The following is a 26,979-nucleotide window of genomic DNA, read 5'->3' as shown; positions in this document are numbered from 1 at the left end:
CTACAAGGTGGGATCTTGGTACTTCCTCTAAGGGAAGCTCCCAGGAAAGTAGAGGCTGGTCAGCCTCACCTCAGTACCTGGGAAGGTGATGGAGCAACTAATCCTGGAAGCCATTTCCAAGCACATGAAGGCCAAGGAAGTCATCAGGAGTAGTCAGCATAGATTCACCAGAGGGAAGTCACACTTGACCAACTTGTTAACAATCTGTGATTAAATTACTGGCTTGGTAGATGAGGAGAGAGCAGTGGATATTGTCTACCTAGACTTCAGTAAGGCTTTCAACACTGTCTCCCATAAGATCCTCATAGACGAGCTGATGAAGCTGCACAAAATCTATTTGGAGGCCAGTAACTAGCAGTGTACCCCATGGGTCAGCACTGGGTCCAGTCCTGTTTAACATCTTTATTCATGATCTGGATAATGGGGCAGATGACACAAAACTGGGAGGAATGGCTGACATGCCAGAGGGTTGTGCTGACATCCAGAGGGACCGGGATGGGCTTGAGAAGTGGGCTGGCAGGAATCTCATGCAGTTCAGCAAGGGTAAGTACAAAGTCCTGCACCTGGAAAGGAACAACCCCAGGCACCAGTAGATGGTGGGGCTGCCCAGCTGGAAAGCAGTTTTGTAAAAGACCTGGGTGTCCTGGTGGACACCAAGCTGAACATGAGCCAGCAATGCACTATTATGGCAAAGAAGGCTAATGATACACTGAGCTGCCAACAGGTCAAGGGAGGTGATCGTTGTCCTCTATTCAAGCATTATTCAGAGATAGCAAAGTGCCTGTTGACCCTCTAAAATTTAAAACAATAATACTTACAGCCAACAAAAATTAAAAAACAAACACCTCAGCAAACTCCACAAAATTGTTACTGATCTACAAAATGAAAAACATTTCCCCCAAAAAATTCTTATTATGTAATTTCCTGTTCTTTGCCTAGAACATATGAACTGAACTTATCTTCTTAGCATGCTAGTTTTAAATTACATCAAAAAGATGATGCTTTTTGACACCTCAATGGTAACTGGATTTTAAAGCACAGCATATACTCTTTTGAATAAATGACAGCAAAGAATTTAAGGAAAATGAAGACTAAACTATCAATAATCAAAACCGACTAAATCAACCCCATAGCTGAATTCAGTCTGATACACTGTATCTACATAAATACCTTTATGTTTTATTAGTTTTTCAATTATTGTGATGCACTTCAGCTAAGAGTTTCAAAATTGCATGTTACAAATAAAGAAGATTTAGGTTCAAATGACATTGGGGACACAGGGCTGGGGGAGGTTTTCACTCACACACAGAGACGTATGCTTCAAAGTATGGACAGCTGTAAAGACAACACAATCTTTGACAGCTGTTACAATTTTTTCCTACCAGCAGGTACCCAAAGTTTAACAAGATTTTTTTTTGAGACATCTCAATATTCTGATTATTCACAACAGATTTTAAAACCACAGTAGTAAAATTTGGTGTTAAAATTCAGTCAAGTTGCCATGCTTGTAGAGGAGAACAAAGAGAAGTGCTGCAGGCAGTAGCAACACACACAACACTGAGACAGAAAACAGCCTCAGGCCTGAAACAAACTCCATTGCATTCACACAGGCCAGCATCACTGACAGACATTTATACTTTGGCATAAAAAACTTTGGTATTACCCAATGCTTACGTGCCATTTCCACTTTGCTGCATGTGTTAACCAGCCAGGCAGCACCCAGTCCCACCACACACTCCTTGAACCACTTACAGCAAGCATCCCCTCTGAGCGATGGCTTCAGGGAGCTCCAACAGACTGACCACAGGCATTGCGGATCACGGGGTGATGACTGACTCCAAAAGAGGCATCTGAGGGATTCACCAGAGGGCCGGGGCTGCAGGGAGGCTTCAGAGCATGGCTTCCTTGGCCTGCTGACAGGGGAGAGCCCCGCTCGCCCTTCAGCAGTCAGGACCTTCCTCCAGTGACCGGTGAGGGAAACTCACCTTCAGGCAGCTCCCTATCTTCTGACAAAACATAAATCCTCCTGATGGTCAGGAACATGAGGTAGATTTTAACACTAATAGTACCTCAGCTTATTTCCCCATGAAAGTCATTGTTTAGGCTCTCTCTGGTATTTGTATAAGTAGCATGTCACAAAACACAGCACCTGACAAGTAATACCAGCCCATCTCCCCACTCAATTTTTTTTTAAAAAAAAGTACAAGGGGCAGTACACATATATATATTATTATTTTTGTCCACTTTTCTGCAATTTAGCATGTATTTTATAGTATTTTTACCTTAAAAGAGAACAACTGAGTAGTAGGGGAGAAAACCACCTCCTGCTTCCTCATAGCAGTTACCTTTTGTGAGGGTGGAGCCCTAAGGAGAGGTGGGGCTTTCCCTCAGAGCACCTGGGCATGTGCAGGGGAGGGAAGGTTCTGGAAGCGGGGGGGGGAAGTGTAGGTGGAATGTAGCTGACTGAAATGGAAAATGCTGCGAGGGAGCTTGCAGTATAGTATGCCATAGTGCTGGTGGAAGAGATAAGGAGCAGATATACCTTTCCAGAGGTGAGAGTCCTGAAAACCCTGAAATTGTGCAGAGAGTGGCTGGGGCCATGGAGGTTTGCTGAGAGGAAAATGTGCCCCAAGTTAAAAGGCTGTGCTGTGAGGATGCTGTAGGTGGAGAGTTGTGTTTATTTTTTCCCCTATTGCTATTTTTTTTTTTATCAAAGGCATTCAGAGCCTTATAATTTGAAATGGTAACTGTTCTAGCCTGTTTTTCAGGAAAACTCAGTTTTATTGAGAAGGCTGCTGTAAGGCCTCCATGTAGTCTGACTCCACTTAGCACAGTGCAATGTTGAAGGCTCAGATGCAGCTGGTTTTGGTTAAATTCCTGAGTCCAAGAGATGCAAACACTCCAGTTAGCAAATACACAACCCTATGAGTCACAGACAATTGCTGAAGGATGGGGAATGTTACAGCAGATGTTTGCAATGACACTAAATTCATAAGTCATTTCAAGTAAGACTACATACCAGAAAGTTGGGGGTTTCCTCTCCCCCAAAAGGGGTCTGTGAATAGTCTAGAATCAATAGAGATCTTAAATCATGGGGTTTGGATCATTTTTTCAGAGAAATACTGAAAAATTAAGTGGCTCACTGTATCTTCAGAAGTAATTTTGGTGTTTATCATTTTCTGTGTGTTTGCAGTTCTGAGTTGCTAGACATAACTTTTGGCTAACAGTTTCAATTTGCATGGTAGCTGGATGTGCTGCTTCTGATGTAGCTAAAGTGATCAGCTAATCCCTTTCAGCATAGCCTGCCGTAAAGGCATTTCATTATGAGTTTATAGGTTAAAATGGTTTGAGCTCACCAGATGGTTTTCTTAATCAGGTACCCCTTCACGTCTGCATAAGCCTACATTGCTGTTGGAACTTTGAGAGTCATTTTCAAGACTTGAGTCTGTCTGAATATGCCACAGCAGCCAGCACAACGCATTCATGATTGAGTTTCTTGGCATGTAAGTAAGCCTGTAATGAATGATCAGTATTTAGTATAATATTTAATAGCATGGGGGGGTTCAAATGGAAGAGTTAACTAGTCATTGGGGAGAGAGGGATATTCTTTAGCACTGTATTTCACTCCACACAAACCACAAACAAGCTACTACAGCCATAGTTACAGTTGGGTTTGGTTTTGGGTTTTTTATTCCACTGATGAATGCTCCTGTGTCTGCTTCTGTATATTTTTGTTCAGTTAGTGTCAATGTTACTGGATAGTAGGCTTTTCAGTGCTTCAGGCCCATCTAAGTTGGGCAAGGCTGAGAACAGCTCCAATGTTGTATGTCAAAATGTCAGAGATAATCACTAAATGTCTTGGTTTGTCATATTAGAAAGGATAGAATCACTTCTCAGTGACTTCTTACTATTTTTGAATGCTTCTGCCTATTTTTGCATTGGTATCCATAGAACTTCAGTGTCAGAAAGGTACGTACAAGCCTGATGTTTGGATTTTGACTCCAGGGCATTGTGAGTTGAGTTTATCTGATCTTCTCTCAGGTGGATGCCATATAGTTCCAAACTTCTGAAAGCTGCTCAGAAGTTTATTTCTCAGATGAAGCCAAAGTAAGGACATCAAAAAAGCATGGTACCATATGGAATTTTGGAAACCATTTTCCATGTGGTATTGGAAAAAAAATCCCAACTAAAATGGGAATTCTGATTTGGAGGTGTCTATCTCAAACTCATGATTTCATGACCATCTGCAGTGTCTTTCTGATGATAAGTTCTTGACAAATTTGGACACTTGATCCTGGCAAAAGCATCAAGAAGTTGATTTGGTAAGATCACAAGTCACAGATGCTTCATAACTGCCTTGTTAACAGAGCCTTTATAATTTCCACAAATTCTTATGCTGTTCTGCTTTTGTATTGCTACATTGGATACAGCAAGTACAGTACAATTTTGTATGGGTGATCAGACAAATATTCCCTGGTTCAATGAGGTATTCTACTCAGTAGTGATCTTTAGCCACCAATCTCAAGGTATGTTACTGGTCTTTATGTGGATCATCATTGTTGTCAGATTCAGAAAGAGTTATCTTGATGATCTTTTAAGTCCCCTATGTCTGTAGAAGACAGCTGGGGAAACCATTATGTGACTTTTTCAATCCCTCTTCTTTAATAATGTGAACATTTTAGATACTGATACTTAACAGTACATACTTTAGTAATGATGAGAGTTTCTCATCCTTCTCTCCTTGCCAGTAGCCATGAGTGAACATTTCCTTTGGCAGAACCAATAACCTGACTGCTCTAAATCCAGATGCTTCAAAATGGGCTGAATACTTGGAAAGGCAACATGAAAAGAACAGATGGGTTGCATTTTCACTGACAATAAGCAATCAAAAACCCAGAGTCAACTTCCATTTGTATATTCTTATATTTGTATCCATTAGAGAACATTGCTGTAAATATTTCAAAGCCTCAAACAATCAAGGATATCCTGATGTGGTGAATCATGTTTATGTCATTGTTGAGATATCTGTTGAGCTTGATGCTTGCTGACAAGAATTTTAATCATGGTCATTTAACTACCTTCTGCCGATCTCTTTAAGATTTGATTCAACAAGTAGACAGTATTAAAATACCAAGTCTTGGACATCATACACAATATGATTTTTCACATATTATTAAAAAAATAATCTTGAGAATTGTAATCTCATTGATGCAACTCAGTGTAGCAGTACAGACAGCAGTGTCTTAAGTGTTGTGCTGGGTTTTTCTGTGAAATTGGAAAGAACTTTCATACACGAACAGGCTGTATAGGCAATAAATGTGCCTTCAGCAATCCAATTGTTTCCCTGTCTGACTTAGTGTTATGAAAGCAATTGTATATGGATGATGATATAAATGACAAATGTGCTTGGCACAGATTGTCAAGAGAATGGTCAGGAATTGTTTATCTTGTTTGCTCCAAGATAAAGTTCTTTCCAAGTAAGAATCCCATGACATAAGTCGCCTTAAGCTGAGCTCCTTGGTGCATTCTGGCATTGCCACATGAAGTTGTAGAAAAAGGTAGAAAGCTTCCATCTCCTAACAGCAGCCACTCCACTGTTCTTATTGCTTACTCTCAGTGCTCAGACCCCAAATAGGATGTGAGGAGAGAGATCTTAAAAGAACTGCATTCAAGTTTAGCCACTGTAAAAACTGCTAGAAAACACCATTTCCTCTCTCTCACCAGCATTCATCATCATTGCAAGCATGACAAAATAGCAGAAGATACAATTAGCACTGGTAAAACCAGCAGAAGTGTTTCAACAGTTACTAATGTACTTTAGCTTAGTAACATTTTAATATAACAATTTCTAGCTTGCAGGCCTCATGAAGTTTTCCTTTCTGTAGAAAAACTATCATCTTCATTTTTCAGAATAGGCTGTAATACATAAGTATTCTCAGATAGTAACTGTTGGCTACAAAAAAATTCTTTCTATTGTCTCTCATTAGATGTAAGGATTTAAGGCTACTGAACATCTTTCCAAACAATGACATGGCCTTTTTATTGCTTGACTGGAAGAAACAGGGTATATCTGGACATGAAGATTTTACTATATGGGAAATGGCAGCCACTGAAAAATGCTGCAGATCACCTTCTCAGCAGAAGTATATCATACATGTCCTTTGTTACCTATGCTGCCTTCCTATACAATTTCAAATCTAGTCCCAGTCCTTATCTTCAGCAGACTCCCTTGTTTAAATTCAGCATTCTTAAAAGTCTGTTGAAAGCTCTGGGAAAAAGCTTTTCTAGCAAATTGGTAGTCTTTTCAATAAGCTAATCTATAAAAGGAATAAGCTTACCTGAGGACCAGAGAGGACTGCCATAATATTCACTACTTGTCATGCATCATGTGCGAGGCATTGATCTCAACATTTTATTACATTTAATGATGTTTAGAAAACGCCAACTCTTTAAACAAGAGCCCCACTGCATACATCTTTCTCACCTTGGTGAGAAAAAAGCTCTAGCTTTTCAGGTAAGATCAATAAAACACAAATAAATTGAGTTCGACCTGGAAATGTATGGAAGATAGATAAAGATGATGAAGGAAAAGCTAAAGTTCCACTTTTTTTTTTTTTCTTTAGTTGTCTTTACATTCTGGTACTTCTCAGGTGTGAATTTTCCACTGATCTGAGACTTGGGGAATATTACCCTTAATCTATGATAAAACTCTCATATACTTTTCAGCAACTGCTAGCATTCATGGATGTATTAGTTTTATTGAATTAAAAATATGTAAACACAGGAGCAGTTCAACTTGCTAGATTTCCCACAGGCAATTTCAAGTTCTCATATATCTCATATTCTCAGCAAGCAAGTAGTCTGCTGGTACTCTTTTGAGAAACTAAGATTACTATACTATATACAGCTCGGCAGTCACAGGCCTTGGAACAACTGTGACGTTAACTCAAATGGAATTACTGACGTCATACCAGAATTACATCAGTGGAACAAAACCTGGCCCTGCATTTTTTTCACATGCTTTAGGCTACATTAAGCACTTTGATTGGTCACAGTTTTCAGTTCTGTATAGAGTTGTCAGCAAACCTGACAGCAGCACAGTTCTCTGCACTCACCAGAAAAGGTCAAAAGAACAGTGTGTATGTGTATATACAGGTGTGTGTGTGTATACATATGCATGTATATTTATATACATATAGTATGTGTATGTATATACATTTATATACATGGTAAGTACTAGAAGTGGAAAATATGTTGAGTCTTGTTATAATGATTAAGTCATTTGGCTTATTTAGATGACATCTTAGATGCGTTTAGCAATGTATGGTCTGATTTCTTAGGAAAATATCAGCATATTGCACCTTAGATGATAGAAAATACATTTGGTGAATTTGTTGTTCATATAGATACATAACATAGGGGCATGTTTTTGCTATTGCTCTCTCTGCTTGTTCTTAAACTGAACAATGAGAAACTGGAGATTTCAAGTCAATGATTAAAGTAGTGTAACATGTACCTGAAAGGAAAGAAAGTCTAGAATAAAAAAGGTGGAGAACAACTCATTGAGAGTACCTACTATTAATTTAGCAATTACTTTAACAAAGAGTACGAGGGAGTAGTCATACTCACAGGTATAAGGATTAAAATTAAATCTAGATCCTACCTAAGCTCTGTGAAATAGTTATTTATATTTGTCCTGTACACTTGCATATGAGACACCCACCACCTAACCCAAGGGGAGAAAATCCAAGCTTGAGATATTAAAGATATAACTGCATGGCACAATGCAGCAATTCAGTGCTGTATTACGCTCAGTTTAAAAACTGAAAAGTGAAACTGCCAAATAAAGGTAATTTAATATTTAGTTCTCATTTTCCAACTGATGCTTCATACTTCATTATGTTTAATCTTCCTTAGGAACCTTAGAGTCTTAAAAGTGCATGTGCACTTAATTACACAGAACTTTCAAATAGTGTTTTCCCCATGAGAAAAACTGTTCTTACTGTGACAGTGTGACTGATAATAGCATATAGATTTGATTATATTTAATCGCACAGAGAAGCAGAGTGCTTTCAGGTCTGAATCTGTAGTGTCTATTAGGGAAAAAAATGAGGACAAAAGTGTCAAATCTTTGTGAGAAAATATAGTGCTGACATCTTTATTCTGCATGAAAATAAACGCAAAATGGCTGCCAGTCTCTCCATGCAGTGGAGTCTTAATACATTAAATGATCAGTTGACAGAAAGAGACATGACAGAAACATAGCTGTCTGGACTAAGAGGCCAAGCAGCTGTAAATAATAGTTGCAAGTTGTAGCTGCAGTTCTGCCATGTATTTGTGCCAGTCAAAAGTACAGACACGCAAAAGTGATGCAAGTTGTTCATTCCTTTTGTATGATTTCTATGGACGCGTTCTTCTTATGATCGTCCATACATAGTGCTCTCTGGGCATGGGAAAAATGGCCATACTGTCCTTTGTTCTTGAAATTGTATGCACAGAAACTACCTTCATTAATCCCTTCATGCTTTTTCACCGTTAACTTTGTTTCATTCTCCCAATAACTTCGTTTCTTTAGAACTTCTTTAGAACAAATTTCAGAATAAGATACAAGTCATGTTTTTCAAACCTGTTCTATCATGATTCAAAACTCTAAGAGCTTTGGCAAAGTGAAGACCTCTTTATTTTTTCCTTTTTTTTTTAATGCAAATCAAGAAAAATGCGTAAAAAAGAAAAAGATCAGAATGTATCAAGTAAAGGGTAAACAAAAGTATATGCTTGACCGCGTTATCTTAGCAGATATGTTATGTTAGCGTCAATTGGAGACTATCTATTCTAAAATGCATACACATTAAAGAGCAAGTTAAACATGTGATTGCCTCTGACTTCCTGTTCCCAGCTCTTAATATTTGTGTAAATATAAGTTTAATTTTATTTCCTTACCAGTAGAGGTCAAAGCTTATACTTAATGGATTCCTGGTTCACACAAAGTATTTGCTTTCCATTCTCTATAGCTGGTAATAAAATCTATCTGATTATTAAATTAATAGAGTTGTGATGTAACAACTGGCAAGTAACTTTATTTTTTCCAAGTCCAGTTTGAACATTAATTACAAACTACAGATTTAGCTCAGCTGCATGGCAATTATGAGTACAGCAATTAGGAGAACTTAGGCTGTTTCCTGTTCATGTGACTTAACAAACTGAGTTCTAACTAAGCTAGAAACATTTGAACCACAGCTGCTTTCACGTGTAAGCTTTCCGTTCCTTTGCTGTATTGTATGGAGGCATGCTGCCCAGAAGAACTGGTGACATGTAATTCAGGGTAATTCCTGAATTTCCCTTAGAAAAGGAATACAGATTAATTGTTAAAGCCTAAAAGCTGAAAAAAAACCCAAATCAACCTGCTCTTTCCCAAATTTTTGCTCATAGGATGAATGTTCTCCATGCTAATACAACCCAGAGGAAAAAAGTATGTTAGGAATTAAAGAAAAAAAAATTGTTATCAACATTCTCTATCTGGGAAAAAAAGGAGCACACCAAGTTTGAATTTAGTTCGGCATAAAGTCTAATCTGTCTCTAGACTTTGATATGATTTCATCATGAATAGTCAAGAAATAGTGGGAAGGAATACCTTTATTCTGTCTACTAGAAGCGAATGAAAATGAGAGAATCAATGTCTTCCTCTACTTAATCACTAGAAGAAATACTGCACAGATTTTGTTCACAATTATAGTGTTCAAGGGAAATTTTAATTAAAAAGTCATACACAGGTATCAAGAAATAGAAAACAGACATCAATAAAGGAGACATTCCCTCTATGGTTTCTCTTTCCACAGTTGTATCATTCTGTTATTTCCTGTCAGCACTGTAGCTAAAATGACCAGAATTTAGGATTAAGTGTTATAGAACAAACTGTGCAGCCCAGACTGCTCCAGAGATCAGAATGCAAACCAGTTTGAGTCCAGCATCAACAACACAGAATTCAGGAGCAGGAGAAGAGAGTGTGGGAGATGAGAGCAGAGTTTGCCTTCCCTGTGTTCCTGTGCACAGGAAGGATAACAGGGTATCATGTGAGAGCGCACTCTCACAGTGGCAGACCTTGCTTTGTTTTGTGTGGTTTCCCCACTACCCCCCATGTTTTACTCCAGAAACACTTCAAATACTTTGTCCAAGTTTGTCTTCAGGGCAGCAGATATGCTTCAGAGAACTGTGGGAGTGGCAGGCTTTCTCAGCCTCTCATGTTGGCAGGGTACAAAGAGTGAATGACACCAACCAAGGTCCCCACAGCTATAGTATCTGAGATATTCATCAAAGTGAATGCCAGAGGCATAAAGCCAACATGGGGAGGTCTCAAGCCATTGTCCCCAACAAATTGTATTTAAAAGTTAAGTACCAATTGATGAAGCCTTTACCACTTTTAGAGGCATGTGTTTTAAATTATTTTCTACATTTTTTTCTTAACAAGTATATGGGAAAGACTAGACTTTACAAATTCCAAAAGTACTTTTGGAACAGTGTAAGAGTACTACTTTTGGAACAGTGAGAGTGTTGTTAGTTATTTCTTAGTTTGTATTCATTTTTTTTTTTGTCTATATGCACTGTAAAACAAGAAATTAAATCCTCCATAACACCTGTAGCCACTGTGTCTCTGTACCTTGCAACAAAATATAATTTACATTGTTAAATGAAATCTTACATTTAAATAGATAGTCAGATACCCAAGGACAGCAGAGCTGGCTCCAAGTAAATGACAGCCCTAACAGTCTACTCAATAGCACCTTTTCTGGTTGTGTGTGAGGTGTTTCTTCTGTTTTGAAGACTATCTGATAAATTTCAGAATTAGGGACCGCTTTCTAGGTTCCAAGAAAGGGAATGCTCTTGGTTTTGGTGACCAAGAAAGCAGGAAGTGTGGATTTCTACTGAAACCATAAGGTGAATTATTTACTGTCTGATGGCACAATCACACTGGGCTTCTTTTAGGTACTGTTAGGGGAAGGAGTTTAAGTGTACAAAATGCATGAAGAGAGGCGAGTACAAAGACACACAGAATGAACATAAATATCAGGGAATTCTAAAGGTGGGACATAGGCTGAGGATAAGGGCATAGCTGGTTATGATTTTTTCGTGAATATTTCTCAGTCGAAAACTTCTTATTTACCACAGTTGGAACGTTCTCAGAATACATATCCATTTTACTGTCAGTTCCTTTGGAAAGTATCTTGGCAGCAGGGGCAACCAGCTGGCTATGTGGTGCCTGCCTGCCTGCCTGATTGCCTGCCAGCTACTCAGACAACTAAACAGAAGCCCCTGGTGTGTGCGATAAGCTTAGCCTAGAGAAGCAGCAGTGTATGTGATCCTTTGCTCCCTGGCTAAATTGTCTGAAAGATAACAATGAGAAACAGGCAGACAAAACAGGAGATTGTTTTCTTATGTTTAGCATAGTAATGCCACTGATGTTGATCTTCTGGTTTATTTTGAAATAGTGGAATGGTAATGAAATTACCTTGTGTAAGGTGGAGCACTAAAGCTTCCCCATTTCATTCTGACTTGACTAGTCATTGCATCCCTCTTTTCCTTCCTGTCATGTGTTCACAATACTGAATTTTCTGTCCTTTATTTAAAGAGTTTTGTGTAAAATACCTTATACTGACTACTTGCCTTTCTTTCTTTAATTTTTCACTTAAGCTATTTTTTGTGAGAACAGAAGACCAAGACATAAAATATTCAGTATGTGTTACAGCATGGGAATATTTCCTTTTAACTCCTTTCCACTGTAGTGGAGAAATCAAAAATACTCCACTTTTTTCCACAATTGTACAGAGAAAATGTTAGTCAGTTCTTTTTTTGGTTGTCCATGTCCAGTACAAAATTCTCATTAATTCATTGTTTAAAGCTTTATTCAGTCTGTAACTAAATTCTGGTTATATTAATAATTTGCAAATTTTGCATGCGAGGTGCGGTCAGCATATATTCAGTTGTCCCTGTAGGAATTCGGTGTTTCTGCCTTACAGGGCAGAGATACCAGTGGTCAGTCAAAATCTTGAGTGATACAGATGTGCTTCTGCTGTTGTCAAATGCAAAATTCTTTAAGGAAAGTGAGGTATTTCTGAGGAGCTTCCCCATTTGTGACTATGTTACAGTGTCTAGTTTTCCACAATGTGATCTTACCAAGACTTAAAAATTTATTAGATACTGAAGGAAACATTATTTCATACCTATTGTGAAATTCCAAGGGCAAATTTGCAGTGCTCTTTTGGACAGGACACTGGATAAAAATTGACCTGAAATCTCCTTCATGTGACAATCCTATTTTCCAATTTTATGTTCGAAGAATTTCAACCTTCTTTCCAAGTCTGTATTCATACCAGATACGTTCAAATATGCATATAGTTGAGGTATGCTGATAGAAAATAGTGTTACCTTGAAACGGTCTATAAGAAAAAAAATCCCACGAGTTTCCCTGGAATGTCAAACTTTCCTACTGAAATTTTACAGTCCATTTGATTGCAGATAGAAACTGAGATTGCCCTGCCAGTCATAGTGAATATCTTGGTCATAAAGATACCCCAGTTGTATTCAAGAGCCTTATTTTACCTAATTCTGATACAGCATTTCTGAGATATTGAATGTTATAGTAATTGACATAAATAATGCTACCACGACTATTCTAAAATGTTTGTTTGAAGGCCAGTCATCTACAATAATTTGGAAGTTAAAGTATGTATGATTTTAACAGTCTCAGGTTAAAGCAATGTATCTTACAATGATTTAAAATTTACATAAGACAGAAAATCAAATATCAGAGCTCAAAAAAAACCCAACCCCACCAGATCAGCTGTTGTGTCAGATTGCTATCAAGCTGTAGCCAGTATCTTTATATACCAGAAAGAGCAAAAGAATCTTACAGGCACAAGCTTCAAAAGTTGGAAATTACTTGAACACACTGATCAAATGCTGTATTTTGGTTTAACTCTTTATAAAGATATGTAACTAATTATCCAAATATATGCAAGGCTGCTAAAATCATACACAAAGATGGAGTATATTACTGGAAGTGGAATGTTTTCTTAGGGATCTTCATAAAAGCATCAAAATATTCCAGAATTGATATATCTATAATTTCCTAGGTGAATTAAACTGTGTAAGATGACCTGTTACTTAATTAAAGTGTCATGACTCTCTCAATATGCATAATTTCTGGCTTATCATAAATTCCTTTGACATTTCAAAATCTTCCAGAAGTATACATGATGCTGGAAAGTAAACTATACCTAAATACTCAGAAGCTTTTACTGGATAATGTGTATGGCCACAGTAATCTCTTCTCACCTGTACAATAGCAGTTTCTGACAGTTAATGATGTTACTAAACCAGTTATAATTATGACATGGAAAAAAACCCCATTAATTAGAGATGTCATTCTCTCACTACAGCTGAATAGACAATTTTTCACAAAGCCCTTCCACATAAAATAATTGTCTATGTACTGTGGGCTTAATCACTTCTTATAGTCCTGCAGCAAATGCTTTTTTCTTGGTCTGGAGTTCTGACATAAATGTAATTGTAGCTGGACGCTTTTGATTAATTGTATTTGCATCATGATTGGACGTCCTCATAAAATAACAAGTACTTTTTGTAAGTATTTAGGCTAATTAAGTGAAATTTCTTCCAGGATAGCTGAAGGTGAAATCTTTATACTGACTTCTCAGATAGAATGAGTGTCAGCTAAGAACATTGCTATAAATATGGGGAACTGAAAACAACAATATTTTGGATAAGTATTTGTAATAACTTTGGCCAGTATTTGCATTCCATGAGTTCTCCTTAAGGTTCGTATAATAAAGGCATAAAATGTTGTGATAAACATAAAGGCTGCAGAGAAAAGCTTGAAGGTATGGTAATGAAAGAGGAGAATTAGCTGTTAGGTGGTATATAAAGGCTTTGGTACCTTCTCACTCATTACCGGTGATCTTAGCTCCATCAAGTGTCAGTCTGGTACTTTTGATAGCAAAAATATTGCTCTCAAGTGCCCACCTCTGGAAATGAGTAAGTCATGGAATGCTCATTGATATCAGCTGTTTTAATTTATTACTACTTGACAGAAAGATTGTGTAAACATGTAACAAATGAAAACAAATACCTATTTGACAACAGTGATTAATTATTTTTCATCTTTTCTCTCAGAGAAAGGTGAATTTCTGTATGGCACTATCAGTGACCAAGTTTGAGTTGTTAGGGAAACCTACAGATCCTGATCTTCACAGAGTAGTTATTTCCTAAAAGAGTGAAAAATGAAATTCTGATTTAGATTTCATTAATAAGAACTTAGAGCTGATTTTCCAGAAATTAATGTGATAAGTACAGTTGTGAAATCTTAATAATTATAGATTTATTGTAGTATCAATCTAATTATTCAGGCTGTTTTGAGCACTTAATTTTTTTGCACTTTGATCAAGATTTTCAGAAGTGACAAGTGATACAGATATTTACGTTGACACCTTTTGGAAAAAGATCCTGTTTATTCAGAAAGTGCTGAGCAGTTATCATGCACTTTTAAAGTATATGAACTCCTGCATCCCAGAAGGGAGCTATGTAAAAGTCACATACAAGATTTAAATATTGGAGTCAAATGGTAATTCTCTCATTATTAAATTTAACAGTTCAATTATTTTAACTACATTAAGGTGATATTTGTAGAAACTATCTGTAAAGAAAAATAAGATTCATCAACCACCACAAAGTCAAAGGTGATGAGATTGTTCTTGTCTTATCTTCTGGAGGATTTTAATACTAAATATTCACAATCCAGTTGAAACCATGGGATATGCTAATGATCAGTATGTAGATGTGGTCAAATACTTGGTGTAAAATTCTTTCTTAAGTGTCTGGGGTTTAACTAAAGAGATCTTTTTTTTCAGCAAAAATAATTTTTCTTGATTTTGTTCATTTACTTTGTTTTGTTATATTTTGGAATTTAGGGTCAAAATTCTGTTATCAACAACCATATACTTTACCCTTCAGCTGCTAAGGGTCAGAGGAAAGGCAAAAAAAATTAAGGCAGACCTTCATTTCAATTAAAATTCTATGTTTTTATTTTAATTACAACCAGGTTGAGCCAGGGCTGAAATTACATTAAAGGATGGTCACTGTCTCTCCTGTGCTTCTTCCTCCCACTCAGAAGCAATAACTCTGAGAACATGGTGAGGAGCCAGTTTTTAAGCAAAGGAATCATACCAGAGACAATCAAAACATTAGGAATCCAGGAAAGTAATGAATGACATAAAATAAGTATTGCATAGTTGAAACAGGAAAGGCTGAAGGGATTCATATGGAGGGGTAATCCATACCTTTTATATTTTATTAGGAAAGTTGTCTTCTAATTAGTTAGTTATTTTTTCCTGAAAAAAGTTACTATGCTAGTGAAAAACAACAGGATCAAAAAGTTCTTGTATTGCGTCAGTTCAGTGGTGGCAGTGATACAGTGAACATATCCAGTGCATTCAGCATTTCACCTCTGATGTGGAGAGATCCAAGTGTTGTAACAGAACTGGAACCGATCTTTTGGGATGTTGGTGGGAAGGTGGAGATTAACTTGTCAGAGTTGCCAAAGTACCACAGTTCAATAGCCTTTCCCATTTTGCAACACAGATTGCCCTCTGCCCTTGGCAATGCTAAGGTGGTAGGCAAGAGCTCCCTTGGAAACTCAGGAAAGAAGCTGTAACATGGACAGCCCTTTTTACTGAAGCAACATTTGTAATTTTTCGTAAAAAGTCACACAAGGTAGAGATGAACAGAATCACTCAAGAAAGCGAATAAAAGTTAATGAAAGAAGAGTTAATAAAAAAATCAGAGATCTGTATCTCTGTTCATTCATGCCGTACCATCTTTTATCCACACATTCTTTCCAGCAGTTCCAAAACTCCTTCACTTCATTCTTCCACTTCGTGTACTGGTCCAATATTATTCCTCTTCTTATCAGATAGTGATCATAATTTGTGTATTACTTGTCTTTTCACATATTGCTTTTGGGTATAATACCAAATTTGTTCAGTAAATGAAATTAAATGTGTTTGAGCTGTAACTAATAGAAGCCATTATGAAAACCTTGTAAGAATGATAATGAACTGGAGGAGGTTTGTGTTTTCGCTTTTCTTTTATTTCTAAATGGCATTTAGGTGTGTTGAACTTGATAAAAAGGAGATCCTGTTTGGCGGGTACTCTGCTGTTGCAGTTTCTGAAAGCCATGGGAATGAAGGAGGGCATTGCAATTCTATATATAAAGCATCCAAGCTTGAAGAGGTAAGCCAAGAAAGTGGCAGCAGCAGCACTGCCCATTTGGAACAGAGGAGAGTATTGAAAAAAACTCTCCAGTTAGGGCATGCATCATGTTTCCAACAGTAATACTGCTCATCTTCTGCAGTTTTCTGCAATCTGCCGGTAAGTCTAAGATGCCTGTCTTCCTCTTGGTATATGATTTGAAGGAAAATACACATGTATTGAAACAAAGTGGGTGACTCCATTGCAATATTATAACACATGAGGTTCAGGTCTTGCTCTTCTTTCCCACTGAGAGAATTTACACATTTTCTTCTCCCACAGTGTGTCTTAAAACACAACTGTGTATTTAATAAATACATGACTGAAATAGAGCTATTTGTTCTTAACTTTTTTTAGAAACGTGGTTACTATTTATTGGACCATTCCATAAAACTGGTTCCCTGGATACAGGGAGTATTTTTTCAATGGACTTATGTTGTGTTTCCAAGCTGCCAAGTGGCTTCATCTTTCAGATGTTCATAAGACAGTGGTCTAGTGATGTCTTTGTGGAAGATGTGTATCTTCTGTGTAGAGTGATGAATAAAACCTTTTTCCTTTGTTATGTAAGCTGCAAAAAGTATTAAGTATGAACTATGTGATGGCATTACTTTTTTGAAGAATGATGTGATAGAAAGAATCCTATGCTGGAAAACAGGCATCTGATTCCAGTCTAAAAATTTTACATGACTCTTAAAGTATTCCTCCATATATTATTCAATATAATTCTTTAGTCTTTTAAAGGAGTCTGTCTTACTTTTTTGATCCAACCCATCTGAATATCAGATGGCTGTGTAATTTTTTTGAAATAGACCTGACAAGTAAGTTCATTGACTCTGTACCTACTCTGCCTTCTTACTCATTCCTCTTCCTATAGTGTTTTCAGTGGATTCTTTGAAAGTGAGCCTTTTTTGCCATGGTTTGGCATTGCTTATAATGGTTTCTTTTTAGCTCTTCTGTATATTCTCTGTAATTATCATTTGTTACAGTTTTGATTTCAAGAACAGGTTGCAAGCTGCTAGAAAGCATACTTCACTTGCTTTAGTTTGAACAAAGTTAAATTTATTTCTTCTGTATTGTGTTTATTACATTTAATGAACCATATAGTTCAAATTGTGTGAGGAAATGTATTATTCTTAAATCACGGACAAGAACTATAGGACTGAAAATAAATTAAAATATAAGCAACTCAACCTTTTTGTAGACTCTCAGAGCCAATTTCTTATCTCAGCTATATTGTTATAAGTTAGGTATAACTCCATTCACTGTATTAGCACCATTGTAATCAAGATCAAGTAAGTACTTAAACATGTATCCTAACCCCAAATGCAGATGCCTGCAAGTTCCTCATCTACATGACTTCGTATGTTAGATAAATAGATGTATTACTATAAATACTAATATTCACAATCAAATGGAAAATTACTGTTGACCCCTACTCAGCTGCAAGCTTTAGGTATAAACTCAGCAATTACAAACAGGGCCTCGTCTATAAAGGACTGCGCTGTCTAGGATGGAACTTCAGTTGAATTTAAACATTAAAACCTAAAAGTAGGATCTAGAAAATCCTTACAGGGCAGTCTTCTGACTTTGGAATGCATCAACATTTTGGGGCCTTGAAATGCCATGCAAGGTTGGAGACTATAAAAACAGATAGAGATTTCATTCTGTCAAGTAAGATTTTGAAATTAGACAATTTTTGAAGGTATATCTGAACCATAAGATGTTGATCTGTAAGTTCTAAAACTGGCCAACCGGCAGGATGCTTGTTGTTTCAAACTCTAGATCCAAGTCTTTAGAATGAGTTAAATCGAAGCAAAGACTAGAATTCTTCTCTTCACGGATCTGCATCCAAATTCCATACCTTGAGTCTGTCTCTAACTAGAAATATAAATATTCATTGTAAGGACATACATTTGATGTGAAATCTGATGGAAACTGGAAGACTCACTTCCTCTTTCTTTCCCTTGATGACTCAAGAAAAGCAGTAAACATGCATTAGTCTGATTCAAAAAAACCTACAGAAGGTTTAAACCAGACTAAAACTTAGTTCTAGATTTTACTTAATAAGAGGTGCTGATTCATTGGTTAAATTGAGGCTTCACCACTTCAGTTATTTCAGTAGTCAAAACTGTGCATGCATCCTTAAGAGATATTTATGTACAGTCATGGCATTTTTTCATACTAAGAAGTTGCTTTGAATTATGCTGTTCAGCCATCTTCTTTTGCAAGAGACAAAGGGAGTTAGTAATTTAACATTGAAGAGAAATCATCATGAACATGCGCAACTGATTACTAGTGTTACAGCTATGAATCTAGCACTACCCTTGCTGCTAAATTTTTAGGCTTGCTGTTAAATCATTTTAGGCTTATATAATTTATTTTAAAGCTGTTATCTTTTCCAGAATTTCTGACATTTCAATATTTCCTTTTATCCCAAATGAAAAGCTAAAAACTGAACCTTTTACTTAACAGAAATCCTAAATTATTTCCATTTGGAAGTATAAAGAAGATTTCATTTTAACATTTTACATCAAATGGCAATGTTTTGTTTTCATTCATTTAGCTGATGTGAAATACTTTGATTGAAGTCATTACAACGTAAAATTGTGTTTTCCCATAGGGATGTCTCATAGTAACTGTAGTATAGGAACAAAATGCCTTATTTCTTCACAATGAGTCAGGTTACCTGTCTGGATTGTATTGCTGTCATGAACTAGACAGACTGACCACACAGAAACTGCACTTTGACAGATATAATTCTAAAGGAAGTCGAACCAGCTACAATTGAAAGTAAATGTCTTCTGAAGCAGCTGTTACACACTCTAAAATCCCACTAATGTAGTGTCTGTAGTTTGGGATTAAACTATAGCGACTGCAAAATTTTTAAACCAACAATAATAGATTATTGAACAAATGGAGATACCAAAACGAAGGGGTTCAAAAAAGGCCGGAGCAAGTCTAGGTGTGAAGAGTGTTAGCTTCATAGCCACACAAACTGACTCTCTTACTTTCTGTGGTGTACTTAGTGTGATGCATGGTTCACTAGGAACTTGGAAGGACAGAGGAAGAAGCATGCTGTATTCTGCAGATGCTTGCTGAGTTGCAGGCCGACCATGGATGTTGTGCTGAAACACTGGCAAAATTTCAAACAATTATTGGCCAGTTCTGACCAATTATAGAGGATAAGGCAGAGCAAGTAGGTTCTTCAATGATTTTCTCATGAGTGTGTCAGACAACTGTGGAAGTTGAAGTGCTGGCCATGCAGTGAGTATAGCAGCTTGCAACTCAACGGCTAATTAGATTGCTTTGTGCTGTTTCTTTCTTGTGGAAATGTTCTTGTTTAGTTTAAGAAGTTGTTATGCTGGTAACTTACTCCAAATTAGAAAAATTATGTTAGGTTGTACTCTTCAGTTTCACTTTTTGTTTGTAGAGTGCTGTCCCATTGAAATGGACACAATATCTAGGAAGAAGGATAGAGGGTATACAACTTCTGCTTTGGCATTTACGCTGCAGATAGTCACTTAAGGTTTCCTTTACACCAATGGAGAGAAATACAACTTTTGTGTATAATCCATTTGTTCCATATTAGACACATATTTTGCAAGTCAAATTGTACTCAGCAAATTTGTATTTGCTTTCACAGCCTGTGAAAAGAGTCCAGACAACTGGCTCAGATGAATGTCGTTTAAAGCTATTAGAACAACATTTGGCATGGGAACACTTCTGTCACTGAACTTACATCCTTGATTTATTTCCCTTCTGTCTAGATATTCATTGTATACAATTCCACCAGTGTAGCATTTTAGCTCTTAAAAGCTTAGATTACTTTACCCAGATAACATCTTTTCAGTGAGTATTATTTCAGAGAAGAACTGAAGCATAGACTGACAGGGAAGTTGTAGATGTCTGGATCTCAGATTCAAAGCAAAGACATATGATGAAACTCTTATGTTCCAAATTGCCCTCTTGTACCTTAATATAGCCTCACGTACAAGGCAGAACCTCCCCTGTTTTCCTACAATTCTTGACATACCACATGATAAATATTACCTCACATTCAGTAGTACAGCTTGGAATTGGCTAGGGAGTCCATTACAGTCAGTGAGCTCCGTAGAGGCTTTTACTCTCTTCAGTTTATAAGGCAGCGACAAAAGTCTGCAGATCTGTAGTGTATATATAGATATGTATGTAGACTTGGCCTGGTTTCTGTGATCAAAGAAACCACCTGCCATAACATTTTCTCTGCTGCAAAAGATCCTAAACATATAATAGAGAATTATATCGTTTCTACAGGGTATTTGCTACTGCTATCTAAGAAATACTGGACCTGACAAACTTTGAAAATTAGTATCACATTTCTGAAGCACCTCAGGTCCTTTTTTGTACTGTTACCATCCAGATACTGACTCTATGAAAGCTCACTCCATGCATGCACCACCTCTGTCCCTGCAGAGGGCTCACTGCTTGTAGACTGGCTGTGGCAGCCCTTTTCAACATCTATCTTGCCCTCTTCGCACTTTGGGCAGGAAGCAAGCTGCTAGGCAAAAGCACCTTTGGGTATGTATGAGGACACAGTGCAGTTGTGCACATGTAGGAGGTCTGGGTTTGTGATAGAAGAGGGATCATACTGTACTCCACATTTGCTAAACATTCCTTGGCTTCTCACAACCAGAACAGGCTTTGTGAAGAGGTGTGTGGAAAGGAGCAGGTAACAGCTTTCATCGTTCTACCTTAACATGAGCAGCAAAAGAAACAACTAGGCCTAGGGATTTCCCACTCTTCTGCTACAGATCCCATGATTCTTGTGAAGAACACATGGGACATTACTTTTCCCATATTTTCCCGTTTTTGGCTGTTCCCTCCACTACTTCTACACAGATGGTAAAATAAGAACTCAAAAACATGAGGAAAGATTTATCCAACATTATTTTAACAAAGAGCATAGGATTTGAGCATGGAATACAGGAAATCCCATATTGCAGAGGATTTCTGGAAGCTTTTGGTAACGTTTTACCAGTCGCAGAAGAATTTTTTTATTACAAGCTGAATTGTGTGGGTTTACAGTATAATTTTCATTCAGTTTTGTGTATCAGGACACAATTCATATGTGCTGACCCTGCTTTGTTTAAATATAAGTAAATAAATATACACATATTCAGCTTCATTGTGCTCAGAGGATGACGTCTTCCTGTTGTCTTTTTCCTTTCACAGCTTTTGAAGGAAATTATTGGCCCCACTTTTTTCTCCAAAAACAGAAAGAATCTCTGCAAAGAAGTAAGTGCCTGATCTGGTAGTTAATGTTCACATTGCAACTATGAGTAACAACCCCATTCAGCATCAATTCTATATTGCAGAACACACTGTACAAAACACATAATAAAAATAAGTCCTTGCCTCAAGGAGCATACATTTTAAAGCATTAGTTTTAGAAATTCCAAATGAAAAGCTTGCCTATAAAAAGACGGTAAAATATGTTGTCTCCCTCTGGTAAGTTTAACACTAAATGGAAAGTGCTTAAGGGGACCATGCTGAGGTTTTGATGCCTAAGGATAGAAACTGTGAGCAGTTTAGTAGCCTTCCACATTTAGAAATTTGCTATTGAGGTAATTTGTGTGATCTGTTTGATTTTCATTCCTGCAGATTACTAACTAATATTATCTAATAATTTAGGAAATGGATTCTTTTGATATTGCAAAATCCAGGAAATTAAATAGAGCTAGTTCTCTATATGGGCTAGGTCTATGAGGGTATTTTAAAGATTGCAGGTCAAAAGAAATTTATGTGCATGTGAAAGATCAGAATATGGAATAGTTCTTCCTCACCTTTATAGCCAGCAGCCAGTAGGGAGTCAGGTTATGGATGGATCTCCGATTCAACATCCAGCTGTGTCAGCTGAAGCTATTGTTGCCACAGCTCTGGTAGCTTCCCAGAAGTTTTCCCTTAACTCCTAAGAATGGCTTGTGTACATGTGCCCAAATCTGTAGGCAAAATTAACTCCAGCCACCTACTTACTGCAAATTTGTTCTTGTCCTTCTGAGTCTAAGAAATACAAAAGATAGTAAGATACTACCATCTTTCTTGTGTAAAAATGTGTGCCATGCCAAAGCACAAAATGATTAACATATTATAGTTTTAAAATACTTAAAATATTATCTATCAATCAGAAGTACTGTTAGAAAAGCGGATATCTTCAAAATGTTAACTCATAATTAAAATGGTAACTTTTGACAGCAGTGATTGTGGTATTTTCTGTTACAAAGAAATTTCACTTCTATTCAAAACGAGACTGGACAGGTACTTGGAAGCCAGAGCACAAGGGGGTAAGCAGACAAATCCCAATAGCCTCACAAAATCCCCTGAATTGAAAATAATTGGAGACTGAGAGAGTATCTGGGGAAGCATATGTACTTGACCTGGTGGTATTCTTCCCTTGGGCAGTCTCTTAACGATCAATGCTGGAAATAAAATATCAAGGTACACCAACCCTTGGTCAAAACGAATACAACTTTTCACATGTTCTATTCTGAAGAAATGTGAGGCACTGACTTTTCAATTTAAATTTGATTCATTAAACATTTAATTTTCCACGTCCATGACAAGAATGAATAAATGTTGTCATGCTAACGTGATATACTGTATTTTACAGGATATGCTGTTCCTCTGCTAAGACAGGATACAGGCTATAACCCTTCTGAAAACACACAGTTTTCACTAGATCCATTCTAAAATAAATATCGATGTCAGTCCTAGTATTCTGAACAATTTTTCTGTCATATTCTATTTACAGACATTCTTCCTAGGAATCCATAATTTTAATGTTTTACTTTAAAATACTGTGCTTTACTGTTGCATACTGTTAAAAAGCAACTCTGTGTACTTCAAAAGTTGCAGCATTTCAGTGGTTGACAATGAAATTCTTAATCTAGTTTGGGGAAAATGGAAAGGTGTAGAACAAAAAGAATGACATAAAATGCATATTTATTATACTAAGAAGCATTTCTTTAGGCAGAAGAAACAGAGAGTAGCTTGAATTAGGTGAATTTTCATTCAGCATAAGCATAGAAAAGCTACATGAAATTCAGCCAAAAGGTAAAAATAGTTGAGTATATGTGATCAGCCAAAAAAAAAAAATATTCAGCAACTCATCACTGTCTTCTGTCTGTTCTTACAAGAGGAACAGTAGGGCATTGGATATACACAAATTAAAAGAAAATCCCCAGATATCACTTAATAAAAACTGAACTCAAAAGACAAATATATATTATAGTTTTAAACTTTCTTTTGACATTATTGACATTCCCATTTGTTATTTTTCTCTGCTAAGATTTAAATAAAAACAAATACTCTAAAGGCATCCCTATATTTATAGAAAGGGGTACCTAGTGCACTCTGACCATTGTGCAACCCCAGGTAAACGTTCCTTGGCACACTGAAAAAGCTGGGGTTTGCTGATCAGTATCACTTAAACACAATATATTAAACTAGCTGGAATTGGGCATGAAGGTCAATGATAACAATTAGCCGATTCCTGTTTTCCAGTCAGATGTTCTGGACAGCACAGAAGTATGGAAGAGGAGTACTTTTTGCTAACAGGTAACAGATCATTGGGAAACAGTATTTTCTACATGACCCGAATAAAACCAGTAGAATTCTGTAGTCATTTGATCACTCTTTAAGAGTAAAAATTTGTTTTAGCTTTAAAGCAGTGAATATAAATTGCAGGTAGACTTTGATAGGCTTACCTGATACTCTATGCTTCTAAGATATATTCTAAGATACCTGAGCTTCATATAGCTCCATAAGCAAAAATAATTAAAAAATTAAAAGTAACAATCTGAGTCTCGAAATATATAACCAAGGACTTGATTTTACTTACTTCAGTAGTTCTATCAACTTCAGAGGGACTGTTCAAATGCTTTAAGTAGGTATAGAAATATCTAACACCAAGCGCTGGAGTTGTATCTCTTTTTTATGATTAATTTCAGCCTCCTAAAATCTGTCCATTCAGATGAACAGTGATTACTTTTTAAAAATGAAAGGTGATTAAAACATTCCATGTATTACAAAGCTGGCTGGAACTTTGTCACACAAACACAGAGCCAAAAAAGTAGGGACTTACAAGTTAGACTTTGAAGACTGTCTTTGGATATCTGATGATCTGACTGTGCAATGGATCATGATACAGTAATGCCATAGATAGCTTCATAAATGTTGTGCCTGAGACGTTAAAGATCTCTCCAGTAGCAAGCTGTTGCCTTTGCAGACAGATCAAGCAGACTGAAATAAGAAGGTAAACCTCATTACCAATGAAGGAGACAGAAGTGTGTTTCCCAAGCCAGGAAGCTAGGGAGCGCTCCTCTGATTACAGTAAATAAGAATGTTGTTCTGACTCCAACTATTGTTTCACTTCCTGACTTGAGATAAAATTTTGAGGTTACAGAAAAAAATGGCTAGGATGTTGTTTACATAATTAATCTGAGTAGAAACTTACTAGCTTTTCCTGCTATTTATATTTGAAATGACAATCAGAGTGAGCAAATAAGCTGGTGGGAGACCTAAATCCATTCTTCTCTTTCGCTTTTATAGTTTTGAGCAAGGATTCCTGTTCTACCTGGGGTGGAGGGCATTTTTCAACCTTTGATAAATATCAGTATGACTTCACTGGCACCTGCAACTATATCTTTGCAACTGTATGTGATGAAACCAGCCCAGACTTCAACATTCAGTTCCGCCGTGGGCTGGACAAAAAAATTGCGAGGATCATTATTGAGCTGGGACCTTCCGTTGTCATTGTTGAGAAAGGCAGCATTTCTGTCAGGAGCATTGGGTAAGATTCTGCAATGAATGGGAAAAAGTGTTTAAAGAAGGCAAGGCGTTATATAACAATTGCGCTTAAGATGACTACTTTGTATCAAAAATTAATTAGCAAATTATGGAAGTTAGCACATCTAACTGGACTTTATTCCCATTTCTTCCTATCAAGCATCCACACTCTCTAGAGAAGTAGTTCATGTGCAGTTATTTGAATCAAGTTTAGAGTACGTTTGTGTACGAAGGATAAACTAACCTTCTCAGACCAAAACAGTTCTCGCATTGAAACTAGTCACCTAGGTACTACCGGTCTGCTTATGCTTCTCTCTACCACAAGCACAAATGAAATGGCTTATACCCTTTAGAAGGTATTGCTTGAAATTCCTGTGTTTTGCTTAGAGTTCATCTGATTTGAGACTTAGATAACTCTGAACCCTCTGTGCTAGAAATAACACATATATAGGATGGAAAAGAAACTTTGAACCATATAACCAACAGAGAAATATTGGAGGGGCTTACAAAGAAGTCCTTGTGTATGAGAGCACTGACTGTTCACATCATTCCAAGAATTACTATGCCGAGAAAACAGCTGGTTTACTGAGGAATTGCTCCCATATAAGGAAATTCCTCCAGGGAAGTTTTCAGCACTTTTCTCAGATAGGCAGTGTTGAATTTTTGTCTGTGAGTACGTGTGGATATGGGAAATAATTGGCTGTGGATTGTCTGTATCTTATTATACTTTACCTGTGTACAATAACCATCATGAGAAAAAGATAACTTGCAGCTATACCTTAATTTAGCAAACTGTATTTAGAAAAACTTCCTTTATTAGTTTATGTTCCAGGAAAACTAGATAAACCCATGGGCCTAACCCAATGGTCTGCATTTTAAATTTTTGTCCTGCATTCACAAGAACCAAATGCCATGACTGACCTGGTCTAGTGTTGCATATAGCCCTGCTTCAGGTGGAAGGCTGGCCTGGGCACCTTCAGAAGGTCCCTTCCAACCAACTTTCTATGATTATATCACATACCAAGTACTTAGAAAAATATATTTGTTCTTTAGTGATGTTAGTTTGTAGCATTAGAATTCAGCCGCAAGGATGAAAACCTAATTCTGCTACAACATTCCCATTAAGGGTTTCTTTAATCTTGTCGGTTTTTGGTCGTAGCAATAATTCCTATATTAACAGGCTGTAGTCCATAGAAGCTCTTCAGGATAACCAGCAACAGTTCTAACACACAAACTGTATTGTTACAAGTTCTTGAAACATGTAACTACACCCTAATAAAACCAAAGCGAAGTTGTCAAGTCTTGCGCAAACATTTTCACTAGTATAACCACTATGCAATCATGTCCTGGTGATTATTCTGTGAAATTGCTGACATCGATTTTCAGTCAACAGAAATTTTAATGTATCTTGAATTGTTACTGTTACAAAGCAAAAAAATTCTACTTCATGTTACTGCAGGTACTCAGATTGTATGTGTATTATATGTTAAAAAAGGTAACTAATACCTGCATTACATTGGTATGAGAAGGTCTGTTCCTCTTCTCACCTTATTACAGTGTCATTAAGTTGCCTTACACCAGCAATGGAATTCAAATAGCACCTTATGGACGCAACATCCGTCTGGTGGCCAAGCTGATGGAGATGGAGCTAGTTGTCATGTGGAACAATGAGGACTATCTCATGGTTAGTAAAATGTTCTCATAAAGCAGAAGAGAAAATTCTCACTGACTTACTGGAATGATAAGATCTCTTTAGACTTAACAGGTGCTTTTTGCATCTATTTACTGTTTGGATATTTATTCTTTTCCTGCTTCATCTGTTCCTCTTGTAATAAACAA

The 26,979-nt window shown here is 36.9% G+C and overlaps 1 protein-coding gene across 1 annotated transcript in view; it reads left to right on the top strand.

The window, feature by feature from the left end:
* Positions 1 to 449: 449 nt before the first annotated feature.
* MUC6 (mucin 6, oligomeric mucus/gel-forming) overlaps positions 450 to 26,979 on the top strand; it is a 52,971-nt gene continuing 26,441 nt past the window's right edge. Inside the window, exons 1-3 of the mRNA XM_009707370.1 lie at positions 450 to 543; positions 24,904 to 25,144; positions 26,698 to 26,824. Of these exons, the coding sequence (XP_009705672.1) occupies positions 450 to 543; positions 24,904 to 25,144; positions 26,698 to 26,824 (462 nt within the window). The remainder of the gene's footprint in view (positions 544 to 24,903; positions 25,145 to 26,697; positions 26,825 to 26,979) is intronic.

This window comes from Cariama cristata, unplaced genomic scaffold, assembly GCF_000690535.1.
Source record: "Cariama cristata isolate BGI_N322 unplaced genomic scaffold, ASM69053v1 scaffold3409, whole genome shotgun sequence".
Taxonomy (NCBI): Eukaryota; Metazoa; Chordata; class Aves; order Cariamiformes; family Cariamidae; genus Cariama; species Cariama cristata.
Note: the sequence above shows the minus strand (reverse complement) of the source record. Positions and strands in the feature narration are given on the sequence as shown.